Genomic DNA, 27,586 nt, shown 5'->3' on the forward strand with positions numbered 1-27,586 from the left:
CATTGTAGTTATCATTTAAAAAATGGAGAGAGAATATTTTTCCATGGAACTAGTAGTAGTTTTGAAATTCATAGAGTATCTGATCTTTAGTATATTTTTATTTATCCTCTTTAAAAATATGTCTGTTCTGGTACCACACCCTTTTTTAATCAAACAAGTTGAAAACAGTCCTATGGACACAACATTAATGCTATCACAGCATGTACCTTTCTGTATAGTTGAATTGCTGTCTCATCAGGATTTCTTTTATCCCTAGGGAAAATAAATAGCCAGGGGAAGGCTTTAGTAGGATAATAATGGAAAACAGAATCTGCAGAGACTGACGGATAGGAAACTGGGTACCGCACCATGACAGCGCCCCAGTGCACCAGTCATCTCTTTCCAAAGAGTCATAAACATTGGCATTGCCCTGATGATGGAGGCAGCATGGATCTCTGAAACAGTGGACATCTACCAGACTACACGGTGCAACAACCTAGAAGACAGCATTCTGACACTGTTTTGACTTTAAAAAAGAATGAGAGACGCTTTATTCTATTAAACTTTATTGAACAATGTTTTTTGCAATATGTTTGTCTTGCCTTTTTCTTTCTCATGATAATTTTGGGTGTCTGCTATTCAGAAACAATAAGTTCTGTTATGATAGATGATAAACCTTGCAGGTCATTGAGAGGGATGCCAGTTCGTTGATGCAGTTTGATAATGACATTTTTGCTGTTTGCTTCTGAGATATCAGCAGCGCACACTATGACTGCACATGCCAAGTATATATTGTCACACTCCACAGCCAGGAACTCCTGCCTGTAACATGTGTTTTTAAAGTATGTACTGCACTTCATGAAGCATGATGAAATGAGAACAGATGTGCATAGTTAATTTAGCAAATTTGTTGTTCTGTAGTGTAGCATCCTAGTGTGTTGATATTAAATTGAGAGAAATTTTTTGTAGACTGCAGCTTGTCTTAATGAAGAAAATAAAATAATATCATGGCTTAGGCCATTAAGCCAGTTCCTTATCCAGGTTTAATATTGGTGCTTTCGTAATTTCTTTCTTCATTAAAATTTTCATATTTGTGTCAGCTTTTATTGTATTATTCTGTCTGCTGAATGGAAAGAAAATATTTTCTGTGGTCCAGAAAGGATCTTAAATTAAATCGTAACTTCTGTCACATATTTTCTTAACTTATCACTCATTAAACTTGTAATTTATTTGACAGTACATAACAAATGATGTAATCAGAACATCATTAGATAAATCAAGAGCCAAAATTGTGAATTATTAGCTAATGTTACTATATCCAAAATATATGATTTCTTGGCTGCAAGATTAGAGAAAAATTACTTTGTTAAGATACAAGTTTATTCAGTTAATATTTCTGTAAGGAAAGAGGGCAGTACTGTGATCTGTTAACAAAGGGATTTGGGGGGGTGAGGTATAAAATAATGAAATTATATTAAAATGGATTTTATCCTTATTTCAGCTTCTGTTATTCCTGCATTTTTAAAACATATTTGTATTTTATTTCTCTCTTTCTTTTTACATGTTATGAAAATGTATTCCAGCACCAGCAAAAAGTTCCTAGGCATATATAAGATAAATGTGGAAAATGTGATTGGTCCAGTTCAGATTATCAGTAACATATAACCAATTCCATTGCAAGATGAAGAATTATTCTGCGTTCACGTACCTTTCTCTCGGTGTTCGTTCCCATCTGCCAGTAATTAAATGAAAGAGTTTCAAGTATATCTCATGATGCTGAATATAAGCCACATCCAGTACTTTAATGCTAGTGGAGTACAGTGAGTCTAAATCAATGTCGATTTGTGGATCTGACAACTGTTGTATTAGAAACTCAACATATGTCAAGGGGTGAGAAAATGGAATCTGTAAAAAAAGATCATCATGTCCCTTCTCATATTTTTGCAGTTACTTTGAAGGGGATGACACTAACAAGGGGTATTAAAAATTGAGAATAAATGGAGGAAACATGCCCTCATAATATTTGTTCACACAGGGCAAGCCTGAAGTAATTAAGGTGTTAAAAACAGAATTGTCTTGTTACAATAATTATAAAAGCATACAGATTGTTTTGATGTAATAGTACAATAATTATATATACAAGTAAACAGACTGAAACAGTCAGAAATTGTATTTAAAAAAATATCATGAGTTACAGACTACACTCAATTTTCAAGTGGTCTGTGTTTTAGATAAGCATTTCCATACAGTTCTTTTTATGAAGATCGTTGTCTTCTGTGTTATTTCGCCATGTAGTCTAGTAGAAGATTACTGACATTTGAGATGTCCTTGCTGCCTTCATCATCAGGTGATGGAGACAGCAAGTACCTAAAAATGTTTTTAAATTTCTACCAGACTTCATTTTACTACAACTCAGAAGACTGCCATCTTTGCTTTCAATGCTATGAGAACATGAAATCCTACTTATTTTTAGGTTGAAATTTTTCCTTCTATTTATACAAGCCCTTGAAGGAAACTGGATTTTGTTGGCCCAGGACAGGGTCCGGTGGAGGGCTTTGATTAATTCGGTGATGAACCTTCGGGTTCGGTAAGCCATCTAGTTAGTTAGTTAGTTATTTATACAAGCCCATAACAGTTAGTAGTTAACAGAAACTGAACAAGAAGAAATTTCATGAGAGATTTCTTTTAATTGTCTTGTCACAGCATTCTACATAAACAAGGCCAGTGTTTCTAAATGAGATATCTCATGGAAAATTGGTGAAGGAAATTCATTTTAGGGTTTTGTTGATTTGAAACATTTCTCTCGTTTAGCTTTCTGTAAACTTTCTATATTGAACATCCTAATTTGTCAAATTCGCACTATAAAATTTTCCATCACAAAAAAGGAGATACAAAACTATACATAGCCATAAATATGTGTCTACATATAAATCCTTGCCCTATAAGAATGCAGGCATATTAAAATAAAACATTACACATGTTGACTAAAACTATCGATGATGAACCTCCGTTTATATGAGTGTGTGTATGTATTATGAATTTTAATTATAAAATGTAAGATATTGCCTTTCTCTGACTATAGTATGTGAATATACAATTTATTATAAAAATTCATGGCAGTTCCTCAGTTTATGTTCTAAAATTATCATAAATATCCTTTCTATAATGAACAGGTTTTTGAAAGCCCTGGCTTCTTGTTTATGGCTCTATGGAGAAATAATTGCCTCTGGGCACACCTTTAGAGTAGGCCAGCAGAGGCATTAAATTTTCAGAATTCAGGTAAATTTGGAAGACAATGAATACTTTTCAAAATAGGATAGAAAAGCTGGATTTAACAGAAAAAATTGACAATGGCGCCTTTATCGACTCTTTTGTCAAGTTTATTACTGTTCATGAGTGACTTTGCTCACTTCTTGTGTATGAAAAATGTCATATGGATAAAAATATGTTTGTTCTGCAATTGTAATTTACAAATACTGGGGCTGTTGGCATATCTTGCTTCTTCTGGGAAACTTGTGTGAGCTTCTGAACCATCAAATTAACCATCACTGAAATTTGACCACACTTTCCTTCTTTATGTACTTGTACATACTTTTATTAATATGAATCTTTAATTTTACCTTGAACTGGATTGTTTCAAATACTCTTCTCTCTGATGATATGATACTTTGTTCGGTGAAATCCTGATTAGCATGCTTGAGGAAGTTCATAATTGCCACAGGGGTAAGGATCTGTTCAAATAAAATGATCACATCAATTCAAATTCACTTTGAAACAAGGCAGAATATTTTCAGAATTTTATAGTCATGCCTAAGAAGAACATTAGTGTATGCCATTTTAAGCTTTGATTTGGAGGAATATAAGCCATCCCTCTGACCTCTTGCCCAGAGAATAATATACAAATTGACCCATGCAATAGCAAACTGTCTTTCCTGAACTAGTTTTTCATTCCTTGAAATCATATTTTTCATAATTTTTCACCATGAAACACTACTATCTAAAGTTGTGTTCCTATAATCTAATTTAATACATGTATTATTCATTTATCTTCATCTTGATATATTAAGTGGCCTCAATACACAGTTTCCTTCCAAAATCTTCTGCTGATTTATTTTTTCACTCATGTGTACTACGTTCTCAGTTCATTTCATTCTCCTTGATTTAATTACAGTATCATATTCTATTAATACAGGTGATTCTAGTTATACATGATTTTAATTCAGAATCATAAAGACCATCGATATCCTATCCATGCCCACATTAGAAGTTGAATTTGAGGTTATTATGGCAGTGAGTACGAAGATGATTGTCTTCTGGGTTGTAGCACCACATAGTCTGGTAAAACTTTACCAGGTATGATTTGAGGTTTTCACAGCGGTGGGTATGAAGATTTCTGTCTTCTGGGTTGTTGCGCTGTGCAGTCTGGTCGATGTTTACCAACATTTCAGAGATCATACTGCCTCCGTCATCAGGGCGTTGGTTAACATCGACCAGACTACACAGCGCAACAACCCAGAAGACAGAAATCTGTAACTTTAAGAGAGTTTCAGAGATCCTTGCTGATTCCACCAATACCCTGATGATGGAGGCAACAAGGATCTCTGAAATGTTGTTAAACTTCTACCAGACTACGCGGTGCTACAACCCAGAAGACAACCATCTTCACATTACAAGTTGCTGTGCAGGTCTACTAAGCTGTGCTTGCATTTTCACTGACATATCATCATTTTTATTACATGGATTACAAATTAAGGCTTCTTATGGTGTATCACTCAGAAAATTCGCGGACATGTTACACCTTTCCTGCTTTACACATTTTAAATATACACAAAAATTCACAGGACTGCAACCCCTGTATATAATGAATCTCCTGCAGCACAAATTATAATTCTGTCTTAATGAACTTTCTTCTGTTACTGAATAGTTATCTGTCTTAAAACCAAGTTTGATATCTGATAGGTGAAATAATACCTTTAAACGTTGATGCAAACGATGTGTACTTTTTAATGGAACTAACCTCAGAAGTATTAACAAGTTTAGAAGCAAGCTGCATACAGGTCAAAGCACGAAGGATCAGTTGGTGCTTCACTCTGTCAACAACACGATCCCACTGACGTTGTGAATTTTCAATACTGGCACCAGGCTTATTCCAGACATAAGCGTATAACTGCAGATATTGACAGGTCAAGAACCTGTTCAAGGGTTATAGAAATACTTTCACAAAGATTGTTGGTATTCATGAAGATTCACTTTTTGTATAATGATAAAATAATAAAATACAAGAACAAATCATGACATCCAATCCTTCTAGAGACAACTTACAAATACAACTCAGTTAACTAATCTGCTCAGTGTTTACTAATAATACTAATGTTGAAATGGAATCAGTAACTTTCTAGGTGTTTTTTTGGAAGATCACATTGTAGAATTTTAAATACTATTGTGGCTAAACAACTTAACATTTGAATATAACAAATAAATAAATTTGTAGACAAAATTATATAAACATTTTAACTACACTGTACTTGAAGTACATTAAATGGATAAGTCATATGACATACATCAAAGACTTCTAGCTTCTCAGACTAAATGTAAAAGTAGAAACGTCACTAACCGAGAAAGTAGACTACAGTATTGTAAACTGGCTTCAGAATAAATTCAGTGGTATGTTGTGTTTCAAAAGGGAGGCCAAAGCCCATCCGGGCTGTAGCACCAAGGAAAAAGAAGAGAAGCTATATTTCAAAAGATGTACATAATTACCATAAATTCAAAACTACAGCACCTGTCAAAGATTTCAATGGTGAGGTACCGTACTTCAGGAGGCTGATGAAGAATCTCAGAAATTAAAAATATCAGTTGAATAACTTGAGGTGTTAAAATAAACCAAGGAGTTACATTCTTTAAAATCCTTTCCTTATAAGACTGCTTGTTATGCAGTTGTAATTGTTTCCACCAATTTTCTTGGTACAAATCTGAAATATTAGAGAATAAAATATATAAAAATTTAAAAATCTTTTTTCAAATTTTTTGCCTGTCTTCGTTTCCCAAGAAATTAGCTTAAGCTGTGATCAAAATTTCTTAGAGCCGCAGAGGAATTATTAAATAAATTATATTAATCTATTATTTTTGTGTGCATTTTGTTTTAACATTTAAATAATTTGAAATTGTGAAGAATTATGCACTGAGATTGAGCACTAGTGTGTATCTTCATGCATGTAAGCTTATTTCATTATATGTTAGTAACACATATTACAGGGCAATAAAACCCATGTTTTGTTGACAACTGTTTCTGACTTCATTCCATTTGTGAGGAAGTTGGTGCTTTATTTGAATGATTGTAGTAACAATCCAGGAAACAGCCATCTTCAATTGTTTGTTTATGGAATAATGTTTATAATGATAGAAAATAAATCCCACCTTGCCCATTTGTTAAAACCTAGAACATGTAGATATGTGGAAACAACACAAGCGGAAGTCAAACTGAATAATGCTCTGGAAAATCTTGACCAAACACAACATGCTAGTGGTTTGTATCCATCTTATTCAGAAAATTGTTGACCTAATGACTTTCTCTATTCACATTATTGGAAAATACCCAAAAAGAAAGAATGTTTCAGAATGTGCCACACATTCAAAGGAGAATGTGGGAACTGAACAACATTCCTAAAAAAAGAATATAATAAGTGCTTCTACATGCAGAAGAACTGATTAAATCATAATATTCAGTCAGGAAAAAGTCTAGTTTGAAGGCATTTGATGAAGAAACATCAATTTTAATTTATTTAAACAAAATGGTCTCACATTTTGTGATATGGACACACATCAAAATATAGTTATTTAATTTTTAAAAAATAGCATCTACATACTGCAGATGAGAAAATATCAAGCATGGTATTTAAAGGTTAAAGGACAAATTTATAGATTATTGTGACATAAACTGGCATTGTAAGGGCTTGAAGCCATCAGAAAATTTCCAGCTCACTTGTTATTGGGTTGTCATTGTTCCTCAACATCAATCATTTGTCTCTCCAGATATTTGGACTACTTTTACTTATATAGAAATTTTCTAAGAGACACTCAAAAGAAAATTAGCGTTATTTTTAATTACACAGAAAAATATTATTTTCTTGAAGCCTGAAATTAAGATGCAATATAATGGCAACAGTCAGTTAATGAGCCACTCAGTGAGTAATCATTGATATTCAAATATTTCAAAAGAGACTCAAAACACTGTTTCATGCATCTTACGTCAAAGTGCATAAGCTGGAAATAAAATTTATATCATAACTAATGATCTTACATATGCTGTGTTTCACATCTGTTATAGTCCAATAAAAGAAAGTCTAATTAAAATAGAAGATATAATGCTAAAATGCACAATGTAACATTATATTAATAGCATTACAGCACAACAAATAAGACACTGTTTGAACTATCACTTCTTTATACATTTTCATACCCACAATTTTATGATTCCAGTTTTTCTTGTACTGTGAACCTAGAGCTGATGTCATAGTGTGTTATTGCATTACAAATTGCTGGCCGCAAAATTATTGATTCGTTATGAAAATAGAAGCTTCATGATAGTTCAAATGACGCGCCATATACAGGGGTACACAACGTGGTAATTCTTGCACTTCGTTTCCCACTTTGTGGGTAAAAATAGTTTCATTTCCATCTCTGGCAATCATGCTTTCTGTAAGATTCTAAGTTTTAGTTATCTGTGGTCACTAGGTTCGAGCATGGGCCACCAGATAACGTGCTATTTTGAACCACTAATTTAGATTTTACATATGTTATATTCTTAAGTATATGAATTCCGCTTTATCCCGGCATGAAGTAGGGAAAAGATTTGAGGCTGGCTTATTGGTATGTACTCTAGTGTCAGTAGTTGTAAGTTAAAACTTTCCTTCAAAAACTTCTTTTCACTGCGGGCTACATAAAGTGTGATGTTTTCCTTTTCAGCGGCTTTTACCTTGAAATGCGTTTTTATGATTTGTGCCAACGACTGCGTAGATATAGTTTAAAATGACAATGTATTGGCGTTCTAGTCAGTATCATGGACACACAGAAAATACCCCCATGAAGATGGTTGTTACACAGAGTAGCTTGGGATGGGTTCACAACGTAGCAGCCATGCTTGCTGCCTCCATCATCAGGGCGATCAGGCCGATGATGGAGGCAGCAAGCACCTCTGAAACGACTGACATCTTCATATTTGTCGCCGTGGGAACTTTATTCTTACATCTGAATCAAACTTGGAAATCAAACACAACTGAGGTGTCGGGTGGAAGAACACATTATGAAACCGAAGTTACAACATCAAATGTCACCTCGTAAATATAGTACTAGTCACAGAAACTAATTACAAAGCACGAGTGCCAGTTCTGGTAATATAATTACCTTTACCCTCGAGTAGGATGCGAAATGTTTGTGTTTGCAAGAATAATCTGTGCTAAACTACCGACGCCGACCAAAATGTTAGCCTCATTCCTTCGAAGATGGCAGAAGTGTTCGTGTGCTAAGTAACGTTTTATTTCATTGACAATGTTTGTTGTGCTGTGGCCAATAATGAATCTTATATGTTTATCTGTAAGTCCATGTGGGAGCGGCATTATGGGGGTTTGCTTCAGATATTGATGTAGAGGTTGATAAGTTTTACATTTTGATTATGTTGTTTTGTGATTATTATTACAGTATTAAGTGTTTTCCATTCAGAATACAAAACGGAAGTTTTTTGGCGTAAATACGTCTATACGGAAGGGTCATTCGGCAAAAAGTTGACAGTGGAACCACGGTTCCGGAGAATCTGACGTAAATTCGTCTCTGTAATGTAATGAAATGTAATGTAATTTAATAATTCTTATATAAGATAAATACTTTTGATATTCTAAAACGTTTTTACTAGCACAAAATTATCTAGTCTACGACGCACTTCATCTACAAGCGATTCACAGCTCAGCTTTTTCCGCAATAACGAAAGCGGCAGTAATGTAACAAAACAATGCCGACTAAACAGATAACGTAACAATTAGTTTCTTAGGTAACATAACAATGGACGAAGGAGTTCATATAAAAACTGACCATTAATGATTCCATATTTACACATTGTTGATATGGATCTTTCACATTTTCGTTACACATCGTTACGCCTATTTGCCGAATGACCCTTCCGTATAGACGTATTTACGTCAAAAAGCGTAACGAAGATACATGACGATGTGTAAGATCCATATCAACAATGTGTAAATATGGACCGACAACAGTGGTTGTTACATAAGAAACTAATTGTTACGTCATCTGTTTACTCGGCATTGTTGTTACATTATTGCCGTCAACAACAATGGGCAGCTTTTATATGAACCGCGTGCATTGTTATGTTACCTAAGAAACTAATTGTTACTTCTGTTTACTCGGCATTGTTGTTACATTATTGCCGTCAACAACAATGGTCAGCTTTTATATGAACTCCTGCATACATTGTTATGTTACCAAAGAAACTAATTGTTAAGTCATCTGTTTACTCGGCATTGTGTTACATTACTGCCGTCAACAATCCACTTTCGTTATTGCGGAAAGAGCTGAGCTGTGAATCGCTTGTAGAAGAAGTGCGTAGACTAGATAATTTTGTGCTGTTAAAGACGTTTTAGAATATCACAAGTACTTATCTTATATAAGAAATTGTGTTAATAGAACAGCCTGACATCCCATAACCTTTGTTAATATAGGTAGTACGTATAATTTTCTTGAATATTTAGGTCATAGAAGAAGAAGAATTTAGGTCATGTTTCATATTACAAGACGTCGTTTAATGCCATGTGTTACAGACATGGTGAGTATTCTGTTATTTTCAGTTTGAAGTATGATTTTCCTGATATTGATTTTAATTCCAAAGTTATGTTTGTTTTAGTAATTTTTAGTGTGAGATACATCTTTTTCAATCACATTTGCTATATGATATGTTACCTTGGTATATTATTTTCATTCATAGATTCTCGGTTCCTTGCAAAGTAGAAAGTTTGGTGCCCTTGGAGGTACAAGGTTGTATTGCAATGATCCACTTCCACCAAAAAAACCCAAACAATCAAAAGGACCCATAACATGGCGGAGTCTTTCTATAACAGCTGTCATTGGAGGAGGATTTTTGGCGTTTATGTTATATTTGAAGCGTGAGAAAGAAATTGGTTTGTATCTTGTTTCCAGATTTCTAATCTGTTAATGTTTTTTTTTATGTCAGAACAGCTTTTTAATTCAGCGACCATATATACCTGTTTATTATATATGATTTAAAGTTTATTATTTATTACTGGGCCTAATATAAACCATTCCAATAATCCATACCCGTCTCATAACTTAACCTGTTATTACTTTTGGCATATATTAAGGGTTATTAGTTATAGCAGAGATCAATCCTAACTTACTGTTGAAGAAGGTTACAGTATTGTAAAGTTAGAACTTTTAATTTACAGTGGAAGAGTTCATACAATGCTGATTGGTCATGGTCCAATATCTTGGTCATTGAGATTTCTTGACATAACCCCACTTCATTTATTTTTATGGGGTCTTTTGGAAGAGATGACCTATAGAGCTAAAGTACAAATGAGATAGGAACTTCTACATTGGATTATTAATGCTACTGTTTGCATACAAGATCACCCTGAAATGATGGAATGGGCAGTAAATTCTTATTTAGAATGAGCAGGGCTATGTTCTGAAAACCATGGCAAACATTTTGAACAGTTGCAAAATGTTTCTCATAAAATATAGTGATAAATTTATGTGATTAATACTCTTTGTTTATATTTTACTGTGCACACTTTTAAACTATCACAACTTCACATTATTTAGAAATATTTACTTGAAATTACCTCCTGAATTCCCTTTTCTCTGTATGTGGCATGTTGATTATGAAACATGCTGTATTTTTAAATGTTGTAGGACATAACTTTCAACAGGTGCTCTAAAAAGCTTGGCAAATTGAGTGTTTTCACAGACAAATTATCTACATTTAGTTCTTATGTCCAATGATTTTTATTTCCATGCTGCAGCCAATTTTTTTTTTCAACAGCACCATTAGGTAGCCATAATGCTTCTTTTTTGACCAAAATATTACACAAGAATCTTCCCATACCAAGGGGTAGGTAACAAAACCTTGATTCTGTGGTTACAGCAATCCAGAAGGAACGAATGCGGCAGCTTGGGAAGGCAGCCATTGGAGGACATTTTGAATTGGTTGACCATGACAATCAAATTCGTAAGAGTGAGGATTTTAAAGGCCAGTGGCTTCTAATTTATTTTGGTTTTACACACTGCCCAGATATTTGCCCTGATGAACTTGAGAAAATGGCAAGTGTTATAAAGAAGCTTGGTAAGTATGTCCAGAATTTTTAGATTTCAGACGTTTAATAACTGGTTATTTTCCACTTCTCTTCCTTTTTTCTCTCCCTTTTTTATTTGTTTTTAAGGATGTTATAGGAACTGAATGGAACACAGCTTTAAATATGTTACAGGCATGACATACATATAAAAAGAAAACAAAAAACCCCTACCAGGAGGTAATTTTTTTATCTGTAAATATACATTAAAATTATATATGTTTGTGTCTTGTAACCAGAATACAGAACACAGATTTTGATCTCTGTTTCATTTTCAACTTGTACTTCTTATATCAAAGTGCCATTTCAGACCTGATACCATCATTAAACCACATCATTGCTTTTTTAGTTCCCATATCCACGCTGTTGCCCATTGTATTTTGACATTATGTCCCACATACTTTTATTTTGTGTCCAGTTCGTGGTTTGAGAACCACCTCTCGTTCAGTTTTATATGTATAGCCATCGTGAATTAAGACGAACAGCAACATCCAGGTAACATGACGTTTTAAATATGTGAACTGGGTTGAGCTGGCTAAGACAAACTTTAGTGATCACAGTGATAAACCATTTATGTTCCTAAATAAATTTATTGTTTTGTCAAGTAATGAATTGCCAAGTAAAAACCGTGTACGTACTTTATAAGTGATTCCTAATCTGGTGTTCATATTTGTGACCAATAAGGACAATGTTATATTGTTATATAATCTGTCTACTATGTATGAAAAGTATGTCAGTTAACGTCTGTTTGGAAAAAAAGGCGGAGGTATAACTGAAAGAAAAGAAACTCTAAAATTCAGGGTCTTTAAATCAGGACTTCCACAGATACTTGTCATTCTACATTTTATATTGTAGATTCAGAGGAGAAGGTCCCCAAAGTGCAGCCCCTATTCATAACAGTTGATCCATTGAGGGACACACCAGAAATTGTGAAAAAGTATGTAAGTGAATTCTCTCCTCGGATCCTGGGCCTGACGGGGACTGTCGAGCAGGTGGAGAAAGCTTGCAAAGCATACAGAGTGTACTTCAGTGCAGGTCCAAGAGATGAAGAAAAGGATTATATTGTGAGTCGCACATATTATGTTAATTGCGCCTAAATATATTATGATATTTGAGGTTTTCACGGTGGTGTCAATATTTTTTTTTTAATTTTTTGTGCCATGTGGACTGGTCAGTAGATGCCAACATTTCAGAGAAGCATACTATCTTCATCTTCAGGGCTGAAGTGACAGTGCTGAAAATTCTGTTCCTTCAGATTTTAGCCCTGAAGATGGAGACGGTATGCTTCTCTGAAATGTTGGCATCTACTGACCAATCCACATGGTACCAGAATCCAAGAGAACATTATCATAAATATAAGATGTATGAAGGAACAATATTTCGCTCATGAAACAGTTACAGAATAGTGGGAAACGTTTGCTTATTAGTCTCAGTTTTATGACTATTCAAATATAGGTTCATTCTGCTTTAATTTATTTATTAATTAATTTATCTCTAGGATTGTTATAGGAAGTGTCCACATGTTCAATGTGTTTCATTTTTACAGTTTACTAGACGACTGTCATTTATCACAGGATCTTGTGTTGATGACGTAGTTAGATGAACATGTACAGCTCATGTTACCCTGACTGGATATTAATTTCTTAGTGATGAATTCATATTTCAATTTCAAGAAATTACATTTATAATTTAAGTATGGAGTGCTGTAATTGGGTCTATAGTGGTCTCTTTTCTGAAGAATCCTTCAAACACAATTGTAGTTAAGAAGAATTTAGACAAATTTTGCAGATGTTACTATTTTGTATCTGCAGTCACCAGCTGTTGTTCCGTGAGTCCATTATCATATCCTCTGAAGAAGGTAGCTAGCTGTGATCTTCCGAAGAGAAGAAAGCCATATCTGTGTTCCTGATAGGCCAAAATATTTAGGTCACTGAAAGTTCTGGAAACTGTGTCTGAAGACAGAGCCTTCAGAAACATTCTTAGACCCATATGGCTTTAAGGTACTTGTGGGTTATTGGGATACATCGCTTTAAAAATAGGTTAGGCTAGTTGTCATTTATTGAAATAAAATATAATAACTTTCAAGTATATGTCATTTATCCACACACACTAACCTAACCTAACCTATTTTTAAAGTGATGTGTCCCGATAACCCACAAGTACCGGCTTTAATGGTCCGTTTGTGACCAATTGTGGATCCCAGCTGCGACAATCTGGTGTCTTGTCTAGGAATTGTCTAGCTCACTGAAGCCATTTCACTATGAAATAATACATTTTTATACATTTAAAACTTGATGAAAATTAATAATAATAAGCATACAGTCTTACTTTTCACATGATGCTTTTTGATTAGCCCATATATTTGACTTAACACATAGAAATTAAACTTTCAGTTTGAATAAATAAAATAGATAAATCTTTTGTTGCTTGACAGGTTGACCACACAATTATCATGTACCTTGTAAACCCAGATGGAGAATTTGTAGATTATTTTGGACAGATCCGGACAGTGGAAGAGATTATCACTGTTATCAAGGTGAACATGGCAAAGTGGGATCAGCTACACAAGGGTTGGTTCTGAAGTCATATGATGAGTCACCATCGGTGAACATGGAAGTCGTCTTGCACAGGATGTTGTGTCTTCGACAATGTGGAGTATAAATCTGTGCGTGCAGACCTTACAGTTGAACCTTAAAACTTTGCATACGGTGTGGTGTATTAGAATATAAATAGGCAAACAAAAAAACTATTAACACTAACACGCATTTCAACCTCAAGAGGCATCAGGGAAATCAATTCATTTAATTAAATGGCTCAAAATTGATTTAGAAAATAAATAATGAATAGGACATTTGACGAAAAGTATTTTAAGCGACACCGCACCAGATGTTGTTATTCATAGGAATAGACTCTGCACTTAGCTATTTATCTGGTGGTCTGGTGGCCGTAGCTGGTTTGTGGCGAGCTGTAGTTGCGTCGTCCGCACCTGTGAACTCCAGAGTGTGAGAGACTGTCAGGTGGAATGCTACGGCCACTGGACCACCAGATAAATAGCTAAGCGCAGAGTCTATTCCTATGAACATCATCATCTGGTGCAGTGTCGCTTAAAATACTTTTCGTCAAATGTCCTATTCATTATTTATTTTCTAAATCAAGTTTGAGCCATTTAATTAAATGAATTGATTTCCCTGATGCCACTGATGATGACCTCTTGAGGTTGAAATGCGTATGGCAATAGAGTCTTTTTTATAGTGTTAATAGTTGTTTGCCTATTTATATTCTCACAGGTGAAGTTGCGCATTTTCAGTATAGTTTTATTTCTGTTGCCTCGTGTCTGTGTAGATGTAATAAAACTTTGCAGTCTTTGAATAAAAGTGTTTGCCTTCTATGTTGGTTTGTTTTCAACAGATTGACAACAGCATAAGTTTCTGAACCTTTTTATTTTAAGTTAATTATATCCTGTTATTTAAATCTGTGTCTACAGGCATTATTAGCTGCTGAGTCTCTGAAAGGGACATTGGGTTTTTTCCTTGCTCCTCTCGACCACCATTTCCGGAGTTGTTCTTAGCTTTTATGATTAACTCCTCATCCATCCTGTATTCATGCTGCTGGCTTACCTCTTAGCCCAGCCATTTTTAACCGTACACTAAGCTGCATGCATCATCTAATGACAGAAGATAAAATTATGTGCTCAGAGTGCATTCTGAAAACATTTTTGTCTTACGGCATGCTGCTGACGTAGATCGGATATGGTGGTCTGGATAAAGCACTAGTAAACAACCATCCTCATATACAGTAGAGAATATGTTAAGATTTCATTGGAACTGATCGTGGTTATTTATTTTTATTATCAGAAAAGTATTTATGTTGAAATGATCTTGAGGGAGCAGCCCCATAGAACACGAAGCTTGGATGCTTGAATAATGCATTTATATGGCAGCTGTAGGTATCTTAGCATTCACATTCTAATTGTGTGCCTGCATCTAATTGTCAGGGAAATTATGTGCAATTCGTATTCAGGACGATGTAAAACAAGACGTTTTAGCACCAATACTTTTTGACGTAAATACGTCTATGCGAAAGGGTCATTCGGCAAAAAGCGTAACGAAGTTGTGTAAGATCCATATCAACAATGTGTAAATATGGACTGACAACAATGGTCAGCTTTTATATGAACTCCTGCATTCATTGTTATGTTACCTAAGAAACAAATTGTTGTGTCATCTGTTTACTCGGCATTGTTGTGTTACATTACTGCCGTCACCAATCCGCTTTCGTTATTGCGGAAAGAGCTGAGCTGTGAATCGCTTGTAGAAGAAGTGTGTCGTAGACAAGATAATTTTGTGCTGGTAGAAACGTTTTAGAATATCACAAGTACTTATCTTATATAAGAATTATTATATTACATTACAGAGACTTATTTACGTCAGATTCTCCGGAACCGTGGTTCCACCGTCAACTTTTAATTTAATTTAATGGACAATTCAGCTTTTAGTCTGTGCTGTAACTGTCCATTCCCTTCTAAGGGCCTCTTGAATCTAGAGTTTTATAGAGTTTTGATGTCAGGGAGGAAGATGACAGTGTTTTAAGTTCAATCTTGGGGATCTGATTTGGGAATTATAGGTTTACTGTAGTAGTGAACATAGGATTCCATTAAGGGATTATTTAAAGGTACAGCTTTAAATAAATGCAGGGGGTAACTTCTGGGTCAATAATCAGTGTAGATACATATTCACTGCATAGAAACAGGAACATTTGTGTCTTTCAGGTTATGAGAATTTATTGACACCAAATTCATACGCAGGTTAATATTGGCAGTTTGCTATCATGCTGAACCATCAAAAGATATGTGTGTTTGCACTCTCCGATTCCGAATTCAAATAATCCTCCCAATTGGCCCTTCTCTGATAACTTCTGTGATGCAAATGCCAAATGGGAAAAAGTTGTTAGAATTTTGTTCGTTACTCATGACTGAACTTCGTAACCACATTTTGGCATATGAAACACTTCACAAGTTCTTTTAGCAGTTCTGTTTTATGACCCTTCAGCTAGTTGCATCCCCGACAGTTAAGAAAGTCATTCCTACACACACTGCTAGCCGTCATATAATGCAAAATTTAATAAGGGAGGCTGTATTATTATAATTGTCCCTAATTACACTCCTATTATAAAACCAAAATGATTGTCATTTTATCTGGTTTTGATGTCATATCTTAGGAAAGCCAGTATGAGAATTGAACCCAGACTGTGTTGTCACAGTGGTTAAGATTTCAGTTTCTTCATTGTAAATATAAGTAAAAGAAACAAGCTGTATGAATCAGTAAAGATGTTGGTCAAGAGAAAAACAATATATATTAATATCTCATTGCCAGACTACAGGATGTGATTACTACAAAAATGTAGAAGTAAACTGTTTTCCAGATATTATCCTTCGTCCAAGACTAAATAAAATCAAAAAACCGCGCCATTTCGGAGATGGGAGTCTATCTCCGTCTTCAGGTAAAACGTACTCTGTTGGGCCCAATCGATAGAGCTAATCGCCATCTCTGGATATAGTCTTGGACAATGGATAATATCCAGAAAACAGTTTACTTAACAACGCACCATCGTCAAAAATTTTCAGAATTGAGCTGCATAAATGTAGGTGATAACTCCTTTGGAATCAATAAAATCTTCTTGGGCAATCAGCCATGTCAACTGGTGAAACATTGGTCCCTCCTTATAACCAAGTGACACGGCATACCTCATTTTATTGCGCTTCGCAGATATTGCATTTTTTACAAATTGAAGGTTTGTGGCAACCCTGCGTTGAGCAAGTCTATCGGCGCCATTTTTCCAAAAGCATGTGCTCACTTTGTGTCTTGTATGTCACAGTTTGGTAATTCTCGCATTGTTTTTTTAGACATAATGCTATTGCACACTTAATAGACTAGAGTATAGTATAGTGTAAACATAACTTTTATATACACTGGGAAACCAAAAAATTTGTGACTCGCTTTATTGTGGTGGTCTGGGACCGAAAGCGCAATATCTCCGAGGTATGCCTGTATATTAATGTATTTTGGTATGTATTTAACATTTTCATAATAAAATCACTTATGTTTTATCTGTTCAAGCATGTTTATGAGGCCGTAACTAATTAGAATTTCAGGCAATAACTAATTTATTTTATTTATTTATTTATTTACAAATAAACTACTGTGCTGGTGACAAAGATTTTGATTCATTTATCACAAAATCTTTTTTTGTAACTATGGTTTGTCAGGGGAACACTTTAAGGTGTGGAGATGAAGCTATCAGAAGCATACTGAACCAGATATAATAAACCACCTTACACGGCTGGCAGCCCGAGAAGAATTCATTATATTTAGTCACCATGAAAGCTTCAGATCATACAACACTGAACCAGACTTGAAACTTTATGTGGGGGAAAGTTTGGTGATTCACCATGACTTTATACTCATTGGATTCCAAGAATGTTCAATAATCACAGCCTTGCTACATCTGCATATCGCTGATGATCCTGTTATAAAATAACTTTAAAACTTTGAGGCGTGTTGTTTGTTTCTTGGTGTCTCAGTGGTCTTGCTGGCTCAGGTGAGCAGAACCCCAGACACTTGCAAGCTTCGATAATAGACGACTGCCTGGAATATAAAGCAGAGCTGTATGTGTAAATGTTAACTCGGACCCATTTAGGCGGTAAAGCTTTTGATTTACTAAGCAAAGTATGAGAAATGTCAATTATCCTCTTAAACAAATGTACATTATTATTATTAATTGTTGCTTTAACATATTTCTGTACAAAAAGAAAAGTATGAACTGGTCTAAACTATTTCATACCTTCACACATTAATGGGATGATGACATAGGAAAATGAAGTATAGGCATACCTCGGAGATATTGCAGGTTCGGTTCCAGACCACCGCAATAAAGCGAGTCACAAATTTTTTGGTTTCCCAGTGCAAATAAAAGTTATGTTTACACTATACTATAGTCTAGTCTATTAAGTGTGCAATAGCATTACGTCTAAAAAAAATTGCGAGAATTACCAAAATGTGACACAGAGACGAAGTGAGCACATGCTGTTGTAAAAATGGCGCCGATAGACTTGCTCGACGCAGGGTTGCCACAAAACCTTCAATTTGTAAAAAAAGCAATATATGTGATGCTCAATAAAACGAGGTATGCCTGTACCCTATTCTCAACTTTCAATTAGTGTTCTTCCCATAAAGAATAGAACATGATAATTACTTCATTGCAATAAAGTGACTTTCAAATGCTTGGGTTGTATGATGCAACATCAAATAAACCATGCAGTGAGGGTCTAAAAAGAAATTTAAGATTTTTGTTTTCTAAAGGACTTTGGTATTGAATTCAAATGTAATTTGTGCTGAGTGGGAATGTACTGATGTTTTCTTTTATTGGATGAGGTTAAATGCTATGTACATTTCATGTTGTGTGTGAGGTGAGTTTTATGTTATAATACTGTATCTTTTATATTTCTGACACACAAGTTGAGTACTTTGAAATACAGTAGCCATCATGTTGAAAATCTTGACAAAGGCTAATATCGTCTTTCCAAAATTTAAAATTATGGAGAGAGAGCTTAAATGAGAAATAGAAAATAAGTTACAAGATGGACTTGTGTTCCTATGAGAGTAATACAGAATGTTCCAAAAGGATATATGCACACATCCAGTGAATGAAATAAAGACTTTTAATAAACTAAATCATTACATACAAAAGCATCAACACTTAGTGAATTAGCGAATCTTGTGTAGCGTTCAAAATGACCACCGTGACATTGGTGACGGTGGTCAGCAACTGACTGGCAAGCTTAATATTCTATATTATGATGTGTATACATATTTTCAAGATATTCTGTATTATAACTATTTTGTATTACTCATTGAGAATGTATTTATCAATGCTCAATTGATGAAAGTAACAGATAGATTGGAAGTCTGGGTCAAGTCCAATTTTAGACCAAGGTTAATATTAAAGTTCTTGGGAATTTACACATCCATAAGTACACCTCTAAAGCTGTTTTATTTATTTTTAAAACATGGCAGTCACATTCTCTGTATTTTGCTCCTAATTTACCTGTTAAGGGTAAAGAAGTGTGCCCCATATGAGTAGTTATGTCTGAAGAGATAGGACACCATCTCCACTGCAAGATGGACACCAAACTTTCTTACAGCCTCTTCGTTGTCTTTAATTGGTTCAATAATATCCAGTACCTCCCTTGGTACCTTCACACTGCAGATGTTTGAAGTATGAATGAGCGAAGTGTAATCCTGCCATAAGAGAGTAGACATAGTACAGAGAAAATACAGTAAAAGTCTCAAGTATTGAGGTTGCTATTATGTGAATTCAAATTTAGCATGTCCTCTCAGAAATAAGAATTCAAAGTTTATTGTATTCTACTGTTATGTGTGCGTGGATGCGCACGCGCATGAATGCCCTGAAGTTATATGAAACATTTCTTCACAGGAAATCAAATCTCTTGCATTATATACCTACAGAAAGTCTGTTGTTCATTAGATCAATTATTTTTCCACAGAATGTGCCCTACATCTTCTGTTGAAACCCATGAGATTTGAATCCGAAATAACAGTGTATTCTCCATAAGTGATGAAAATTTCCACAAATTTGTCTTTAAAAATTTTTAGCCTGCATTCTTAAGTTAGTATTGGTAGTTTGTTTTGTTAAAGTGACATCTTAACACAAATACAGTAGATTCCAGTTAATTGGGTCATCAGTTAAACGGGGCAGCCATTTATTTGGGATAAATCTTAAAGAACAAACCTTTTTAACTTTTTACGTGGAACTAAGCCAGATTGGTCGATGGGGAGAGGTCAGACTAAGACAGGTACCCTGGTCCTCCAGGTTCGGGGTTGGTCGCAAGGCTAACAACCTTGCACCGTAAAAAGGAAGATGTTTTGAAACCGAAGTCAAAGCCTCAGACAGAATGAACTTAACAATAGGACCGAATACGGACCGGAGAGCCATAGAAGAAAAAGAAGAAGCATAATTGGTGCAGCCACTTAATTGGGTCATATTGTTCTAGTCCCAGTGTGTCCCAATTAGCCGGAATTCACTGTATATGAAATATCAATTGTATTCTTCCATAACACAGTATTCAGTTTAATGACAAAATTAATGCTTACATGCAACATATTTTGGCCCTATGTCCTCTTCAGGATTTTTAGAACATAGAATTCTTCAATACAGAAATTATGTAACATACACTGATACTGCTGATACTTGACTGTAGGTGAAGGGGGGTTGTCACTTTAAAGATGCAGAAGATTTTGACACATTGGAAAGCCCCATGCCTCAAGTGAATTTTTTAAGTCAACAATTTCAAGTGCAAAAATCCTGACAATATTGATAACAATACTGTCAGAACTGTAAGATTTAACACTGCATACTTAATTTTAGTATTTTAAAATGGTGTCTTTAAACTGGTTAAATTTGTGAGTGATAAGTTATAATTATATTTCTACACAAATAAGGTGGTGGTGTTCTTTGACTTTAAAGTAAAAAGCAAAATGCATACATATAAATACTGTCTGAATTTATTTTCATTAAGGGACAGACTTGTAATAAAAGTTAACTAAAAATGTATAACAATTATTTATTTTCATCCGTCTTATCACAATATTTAAAATTTCTTATAATTAAGATAATAAAATATTATTGACGTTCCATATCGATTGATCGATTTACACTTTGGAACATCCTTTACACAACATGTTTCAGTTTTTATAAAACCATCTTCAGGTGTATAAGATTTTCGAACTTAAAACTCAAATATTATTCCATTTGGTGATGTTTTATGCCATTTGTTTTTCGAATTTGGGCGAGGTGTTGTCTTTTCTTAAATTTAATCAGATGTACATATCGGTCTGTAAGTAGAAGATTGAAAGAAACACTAAAGAATTTGAAAGAATTTATAAAAGAATTTAGAGAGTAAAATGCAACATATATACATTATAGATAAAAGTATCAGTAAGATATAAATAAAAACAAATAAAACATACCTTAGATGTAGGATTGATTGTATGTTCCGATATGTCCAGAAGTACGACTGTCATCGTATAGGTGTGGGTCAATAACCCCAACCCCGACAGCCACCTTTCACTTACTCCTTCCACAAGCAACCACAGTCAGTATTGACCCACACCTATACGATGACAGTCGTACTTCTGGACATATCGGAACATACAATCAATCCTACATCTAAGGTATGTTTTATTTGTTTTTATTTATATCTTACTGATACTTTTATCTATAATGTATATATGTTGCATTTTACTCTCTAAATTCTTTTATAAATTCTTTCAAATTCTTTAGTGTTTCTTTCAATCTTCTACTTACAGACCGATATGTACATCTGATTAAATTTAAGAAAAGACAACACCTCGCCCAAATTCGAAAAACAAATGGCATAAAACATCACCAAATGGAATAATATTTGAGTTTTAAGTTCGAAAATCTTATACACCTGAAGATGGTTTTATAAAAACTGAAACATGTTGTGTAAAGGATGTTCCAAAGTGTAAATCGATCAATCGATATGGAACGTCAATAATATTTTATTATCTTAATTATAAGAAATTTTAAATATTGTGATAAGACGGATGAAAATAAATAATTGTTAGACTATTCACAATATGACGCAATTACACTATCTTAAAAATGTATGCCAAAAATATTTATACATTAAAACTGAAATCCAACATATATAAGGTTTTCTTCATGCATTTTGATGAAACACATATTTATAAAATTAAGAGAAAAGAATATTTATTCTTTTTCAGTGTAGTCAGTTTTGATGTTGTGACAAACCTGAAGATGGAAGCACTGTTTCTCCTCAAAATTTTAACAAACAGCCAAAATCTCATGGCACAACAGTCTAAAAGACCACCATCTACATTCACATGGCTGTGAAAACCTCAGATCCTTCTGGATCAAATTGATTTACGATACTGCCACACCTTCATGTTCGAAAGCAACATGTGTAACCTTTTGAAGAGTTGAATACCGAGATAGCTCATGGAAGATTCTGTTACCCGTATGAGCATTACTCCAGGAATAATAGGCACTCTGATTCCAATTCTTCTGCATCTCTGCACAAAATTGATGAAGACATCCACTTGAAAGAAGAACTGTGTGATTATAAAACTGGCTCCTACATCAACCTGAAATCAAGAAGGATGGCTTGCATTTGGAAGTGCTGCACCTGGTTTGCATATTCGTCAAAATCAACTACCTGGATAAGTGTCTCATAGAGCAAAGAGCCATGCTTCATTCCTTGTACCTGTACGTACTAGGCTGTGGAGGCAGAAAAGAGAGTAAAGCACATACACTGAATTTAATAATTTGAACACATTTTTTGTAGTAACTGTCATTACAGACGGTGAAAAAGTTCAGAAATAATAACCATTCTAGAAGAATAAAATTATACATTTTCTCAGAAGTAGACCAGTACTCATTGCATGACATCAATTGGGTTACAGAAATATGTGATAATGTTATGTTAATTAAGATTAAGAAACTTGCATCTAAATAAGCTTCTGACTCTAACCTTATTCTTGAGAAGGTAATAGTGTGCTCAGATGGTCAAAAAATTATTTGCTTTTAACAGAACCCAAAGTTTCATTACCCTGTTCACAAAATCCTGTATCCTGAGCCAAATTAATCCAGTCCATACTCTCCAAATCTATTCCCCATTTTAATGTAGCCTTTGATCTGTGCCTCGGTCTTGTGAGTGGTCTCTTCCCTTCAGTCTTTGAAATCAAAATTGTATATGCATTTCTTATTTCCCCATGCATCTCATCCTCTTTGATTTTATCATCCTATTAATATATGTTATGGACCTCTTGATTATGCAACTTTCTCTAGCCATAACATTCGTAAGATTGGACAAGGTGTGTCCACATGTGTAAGAAAAACGCTATATGTACAGTCGTCTGCAGGTTTTTGCAGCTGGAGTTCCATGTATAACTTCTGCTTTTGGATGAGTTGCCATTTTCAAGGTGGGTATTCACCTTGAAAATGGCAACTACAGTGTTTGCCAAAACAGTTAACACCAAACATTCGACGTGGCTCTCACCCAAAACTTGAAGTTATACTATATGTACAGATGTACATCTACTATGTCTTCATTCATGAGGAACAGTTCATTGCATATAGTTCCAGGAAGCTTATACCTTTTCTTTGAGATGCACCAAATCTTGCTCAAAGGATACTGCATCTGGATGGCCCAGAGGGTAACCAGCCACACAAATTGTAAAGTAATCTCCAAATTTTTCTTGTATGAAGGAAACAAGATCTACAGCATATGAAAAATCACTCTCTAATTTTAAACCATTGTTTTTTTCTTGTCTATCTGTAATTAGATTCAGAAGTGGCATTAATAAATCTTGTGTTCATAAAAGATATCAGAAATAATATTGTCTGTTTAGGATTACTGTGACTTTTCATGTTGGCTTCAGAAATTTGTTTATGTGCTGATAACTGATCTGAAAGTTACATTATTCAAAACAATATAAGTGACTGAAACACAGAGAAAGGCCTACTAACTCAAGTTTCCACAAAGTTTAAAGGCAAATTTTTGTTGTATGTAGCTCATGTTCTGTAATGAAGTACACCATTTTAAAATATAAGAATACCATGTAAAATTAAGTTCCCATGTTTGATGAATATATTTGGTTTCCTTGTGTTCAAAAAGATGTCTCTGTGTTTATAAAATAGACACGTACCTCCTCGGAGAGCAAATACGTTCCTTGTGCCTATATTTCTGGCACACCGGAGCACACAAACGACCTGCCTCTTGGTCAGTCCAACGCTTGACAAGTGAAGTAGCACAGAATTAGTTTTTCCAATTACTGCCGCAAGTCTCAAAGCTTGGGGTTCACCTGCCAACAGTTACACTCAGCTTGATTTGAAATGTTCACTTGCACATATACTTAAGAATTCAAACACAGTGTGAATTTTCTCAGGATGGAACTGTAGTTGGCTCAAACTAGTGAGTGCCTCAGTATGCTTCCATCGTGTATTAGTCAGGTTCAGGTATAATTTTAAATGAAAGGAAAACCCATGGGGTCAGAAGTCAGCTTAAGCAAAGGAAATAATTCTAACATTAGGATGCTAACATCACTGAATATATTAGAATGTAGATTAATTTTGGAATGAAGATGTTACAGGTAATAAAGTTTGAAAAACATATAGCTTGTTTCCATAAGGTATATTTGTCTTCAGAATAAAACGCTACCATTTGAAAGAGAGTGATGGAATTATCTCTTCACTTTCTGACAACACTGATAAATAAATATGACTATATATCCATCAAGCCAAATGTTTCATGTGAATATACTGATATGCCATGAAGTTTTGGGTGAGCAAGTCCAGAATGGGTGTATTCGGTCATCATGATTCAAGTCACATGGTCTTATAATCTCATGCATCAAGTGGCTACTCCCATCCAAAAGTTAAGTGAGTAAAGCTGCTCAAGGCTTGTGTAATTCTCAGCAAGGTGTTTAGTATAAGGCATAAACCACTGCTCACTCACCAAGCAGCAATCTTGACGGCAGTGAAACGTCAGCTGTCAATTGGAGATGCCAGGTGATGGCAGTAAACAGTGGATTGCAAGAACTGTACACATCTTGGAGGCTGGAATAACAATTGGGGTTAGCTCTCTTACTTGCATTTTGTAATTTTACAAAGAAACTTGGTAATATTTTAGAAATCTCGGTACCTTCTTAACAACTGACGTGTGCCAAATTCAGATTTAGGTGGAGAAATTTCAAATGAACAAATGTTATCTCCAGAATCAATTCTTGCATACATTTGTTCTGCCAGGCTATATTTAGGTTCACTGAAAAAGGACATGGTTTAAAAAAATTAAACATGTTAAGAGTAAACAAACTTTGTGGTATTCTGGAACTTGACATTTTATCACTGTGCCAATAAAGTATGTATTAGGCCATACATAATTACATCCAGTAAGCTTTCATCTTAATGTTACAGTATTATGTGTTGGTTTCAAAGTGATCTCTTTTAAGTTCCTCATGAGATTTTTGGAAGTATTCAGTGTCTTACCCATTTTTGTTTTGGGATTTAATGGCCTTAATAATACTATTAGGAATAGGGATTTGCCTACGTGGAAGCAGTATATCATTTTATGAAATTTGTCAATACTGATATGAGGTCCTTGCTCACCAAAGTTGCCAAAGAAGTTGATTATTAAAAAAACAATATTTTTATTGTAATAACTTATTCTGATGTTGCAGTGATGATGATGAAAATGAATTAATCTATAGCAGAAAAATCTTTAGAATGTAAGATTTAAGTGTTGGTAAAAAAAAATTATGGTCAGCCCCTTACACTCGCTTGTATCATCAACATACAGTTGACCACCATATTTACACTTTCCTGGGCACCAATGAAAAATGATATACACTGTGGATAAGTGTAAAGTGCAGGAAGTGAAGAAATAGTAGGCTTAACCCTTAACTGTAATGCTCAGAAAATAATGTTGGTTAATAACCACGAACATTTTACATTACATAATTACCAGAAACTAAAAATATGCAGTATCATGATAAAGGTTAATTTGTCAGACACTGAAAGCAATTCCAAAGAATAAGCATGTGTTTATAGCGAGGGAACTTGGTCCTGAACATTACGGATGAGGCTTTCACAAAATGGAGAGAGAGTGGTTGGTAGTGATGGTCTTGCATATGGAACAGTGCCTTCTCCACTCTCAGTGCAGATCAAGTTCTACATAGAACAAAATACAACCTTGTAACATTAAATTTTGTTACAGCTATGAAACTGAAAGTTGGCTTCAAAAAATCAAAGAAGGCACTTAAAAATAATAAGATATGAAAGATTACTTAAAATGCTTCTTTATATAGTTATAATATCCTGTTTAGAAAGTATGCACAACAGGCTATTGGAGAAAATGTTACTTAAATAAAGAACAAACAATAGTTTGAATCATTTCCCCTATTTATTCATCTTCAGAAGAAGAAAAAAATTCTTTCATTTGTTCTTGTATAATCTGAACTTCTAAATGATTAGTCATTCTGTTGATTGGTTCATCCATTAAGTCATCTCATTGCTAATAGACCTCTTCATTCTCCTTCATGTTGGAGCAGCAGTTTTTTCATTTTTTCTTTTGTGTATTACTCCTTTGAGTTCATGCATTCTTGTGCAACTCAGTTTCTTGTTTCCCCAAACCAATTCAATAGGATTTAAATCAGGGGGTACAAAATAAATGCTTTTGTTTTTGTTGTGGAGAAGTGTGCATGTTTACTGTTTTATTGCGCTATAAAAATTTAATTAATGGTACAAAAACAAGGACAGGATCATAGGACCTGCAGCATAAGCCTAGATCATTAATGATTCGCATCTAGACATGAGGATACGACGGCGATGCACATCGAAAGTTCAGCACTTATGTTCCCGCGCTATACTTACAAATGTCATGCTCTAATTAGATTTTTTTGGTCCACAATGATTTGTATTTTTTAATGACATGACTTTTATGACTGTATTTAGAGTTAACACTCTTATTCTAATTTGTTTCACCAAGAAAACGCATGAGTCCCTTACTTTGCAAGCAGTTTTTTTCTTCGTAAACAATTGTTTTTCTTTAGCGTTGCCATAATGCCTTATCAAACGTTCTAATTTATATTACAAACTGTACTATACGCAAGAGACTCAGCTAAGAAGTTAAAACTATTAACTTTGAAAAATAAAACAAAAGTTTAGTTGATGTTTGTATCTCGCAGCCAACTGTTGAGAGGAAAAAATGACCAGTAAAAAATAAAAACTTTTGCGAGAACCGAAATCACTGATTATATAAAAAATTAATAGTCCTGAAAAAGGATGTAAATTTATGTAGATTTTAGTGTGTGATCAAACGGCTCCGGTTACTTTATAGCTTTGAACTATTTACTAGTGCCGAGATGAGTTACTGGTCGGAGGTACTGGCACCGGTAGGAGAATGAAGAGTTGAATGACCATTCACATGTGGGTGAGATAGGTACTGCGCGCGAAGCGATAGCACGTTCGGACAGATGATTCAGTCCTTGTATGCTATCGTGTGTGAAATTATTACGTTAAGGCTGCAGAAGTAGACCGCGCAATTTAAGGCGTGTGCTTGCATTGCTAGTGTTTTATAGGTCCTTTGGTGCACAAAATATAGTGCAGTGTAA

The 27,586-nt window shown here is 34.6% G+C and overlaps 3 protein-coding genes across 11 annotated transcripts; 1 reads left to right on the top strand and 2 right to left on the bottom strand.

Annotated features, from left to right (window-relative positions):
- Positions 1-132: 132 nt before the first annotated feature.
- On the bottom strand, positions 133-7,659 carry LOC110838310 (cyclin N-terminal domain-containing protein 1). The gene is made up of 6 exons (XM_022081391.2): positions 7,439-7,659; positions 5,762-5,951; positions 4,997-5,171; positions 3,600-3,710; positions 1,688-1,884; positions 133-801 (listed from the first exon to the last, which is right to left on the bottom strand). The coding sequence occupies exons 1-6, from the start codon at positions 7,491-7,493 to the stop codon at positions 615-617; spliced, it is 915 nt and encodes a 304-aa protein (XP_021937083.1). The 5' UTR covers positions 7,494-7,659; the 3' UTR covers positions 133-614.
- Positions 7,660-7,724: 65 nt separating this feature from the next.
- Positions 7,725-14,740, top strand: Scox (Synthesis of cytochrome c oxidase). 8 transcript variants are annotated; one of them, XM_022081396.2, is made up of 6 exons: positions 8,454-8,571; positions 9,738-9,811; positions 9,971-10,163; positions 11,150-11,347; positions 12,210-12,418; positions 13,789-14,740. In XM_022081396.2, the coding sequence occupies exons 2-6, from the start codon at positions 9,764-9,766 to the stop codon at positions 13,933-13,935; spliced, it is 795 nt and encodes a 264-aa protein (XP_021937088.1). In that variant the 5' UTR covers positions 8,454-8,571; positions 9,738-9,763; the 3' UTR covers positions 13,936-14,740. The 8 variants fall into 8 exon arrangements, with proteins under 8 accessions (XP_021937085.1, XP_021937088.1, XP_021937086.1 ...); XM_022081394.2 differs by having other exon boundaries at positions 8,528-8,626; XM_087345874.1 differs by lacking the exon at positions 8,454-8,571 and adding an exon at positions 8,644-8,822.
- A 1,947-nt stretch (positions 14,741-16,687) lies between these two features.
- LOC110838326 (methylenetetrahydrofolate reductase (NADPH)) lies at positions 16,688-27,278 on the bottom strand. Of its 2 annotated transcripts, XM_022081432.2 has the most exons (8): positions 26,982-27,272; positions 25,120-25,239; positions 24,934-25,034; positions 24,125-24,280; positions 23,573-23,751; positions 22,433-22,561; positions 19,458-19,651; positions 16,688-17,998 (listed from the first exon to the last, which is right to left on the bottom strand). In XM_022081432.2, exons 1-8 carry the CDS (start codon positions 27,032-27,034, stop codon positions 17,881-17,883), a joined length of 1,050 nt encoding a protein of 349 aa, XP_021937124.1. In that variant the 5' UTR covers positions 27,035-27,272; the 3' UTR covers positions 16,688-17,880. The 2 variants fall into 2 exon arrangements, with proteins under 2 accessions (XP_021937124.1, XP_021937126.1); XM_022081434.2 differs by lacking the exon at positions 25,120-25,239 and having other exon boundaries at positions 26,982-27,278.
- Positions 27,279-27,586: the final 308 nt, after the last annotated feature.

This window comes from Zootermopsis nevadensis, unplaced genomic scaffold (genome assembly GCF_977971745.1).
Source record: "Zootermopsis nevadensis isolate Lab colony 2312 unplaced genomic scaffold, Znev_1.0 Znev_ptg000009l, whole genome shotgun sequence".
NCBI lineage: Eukaryota > Metazoa > Arthropoda > Insecta > Blattodea > Termopsidae > Zootermopsis > Zootermopsis nevadensis.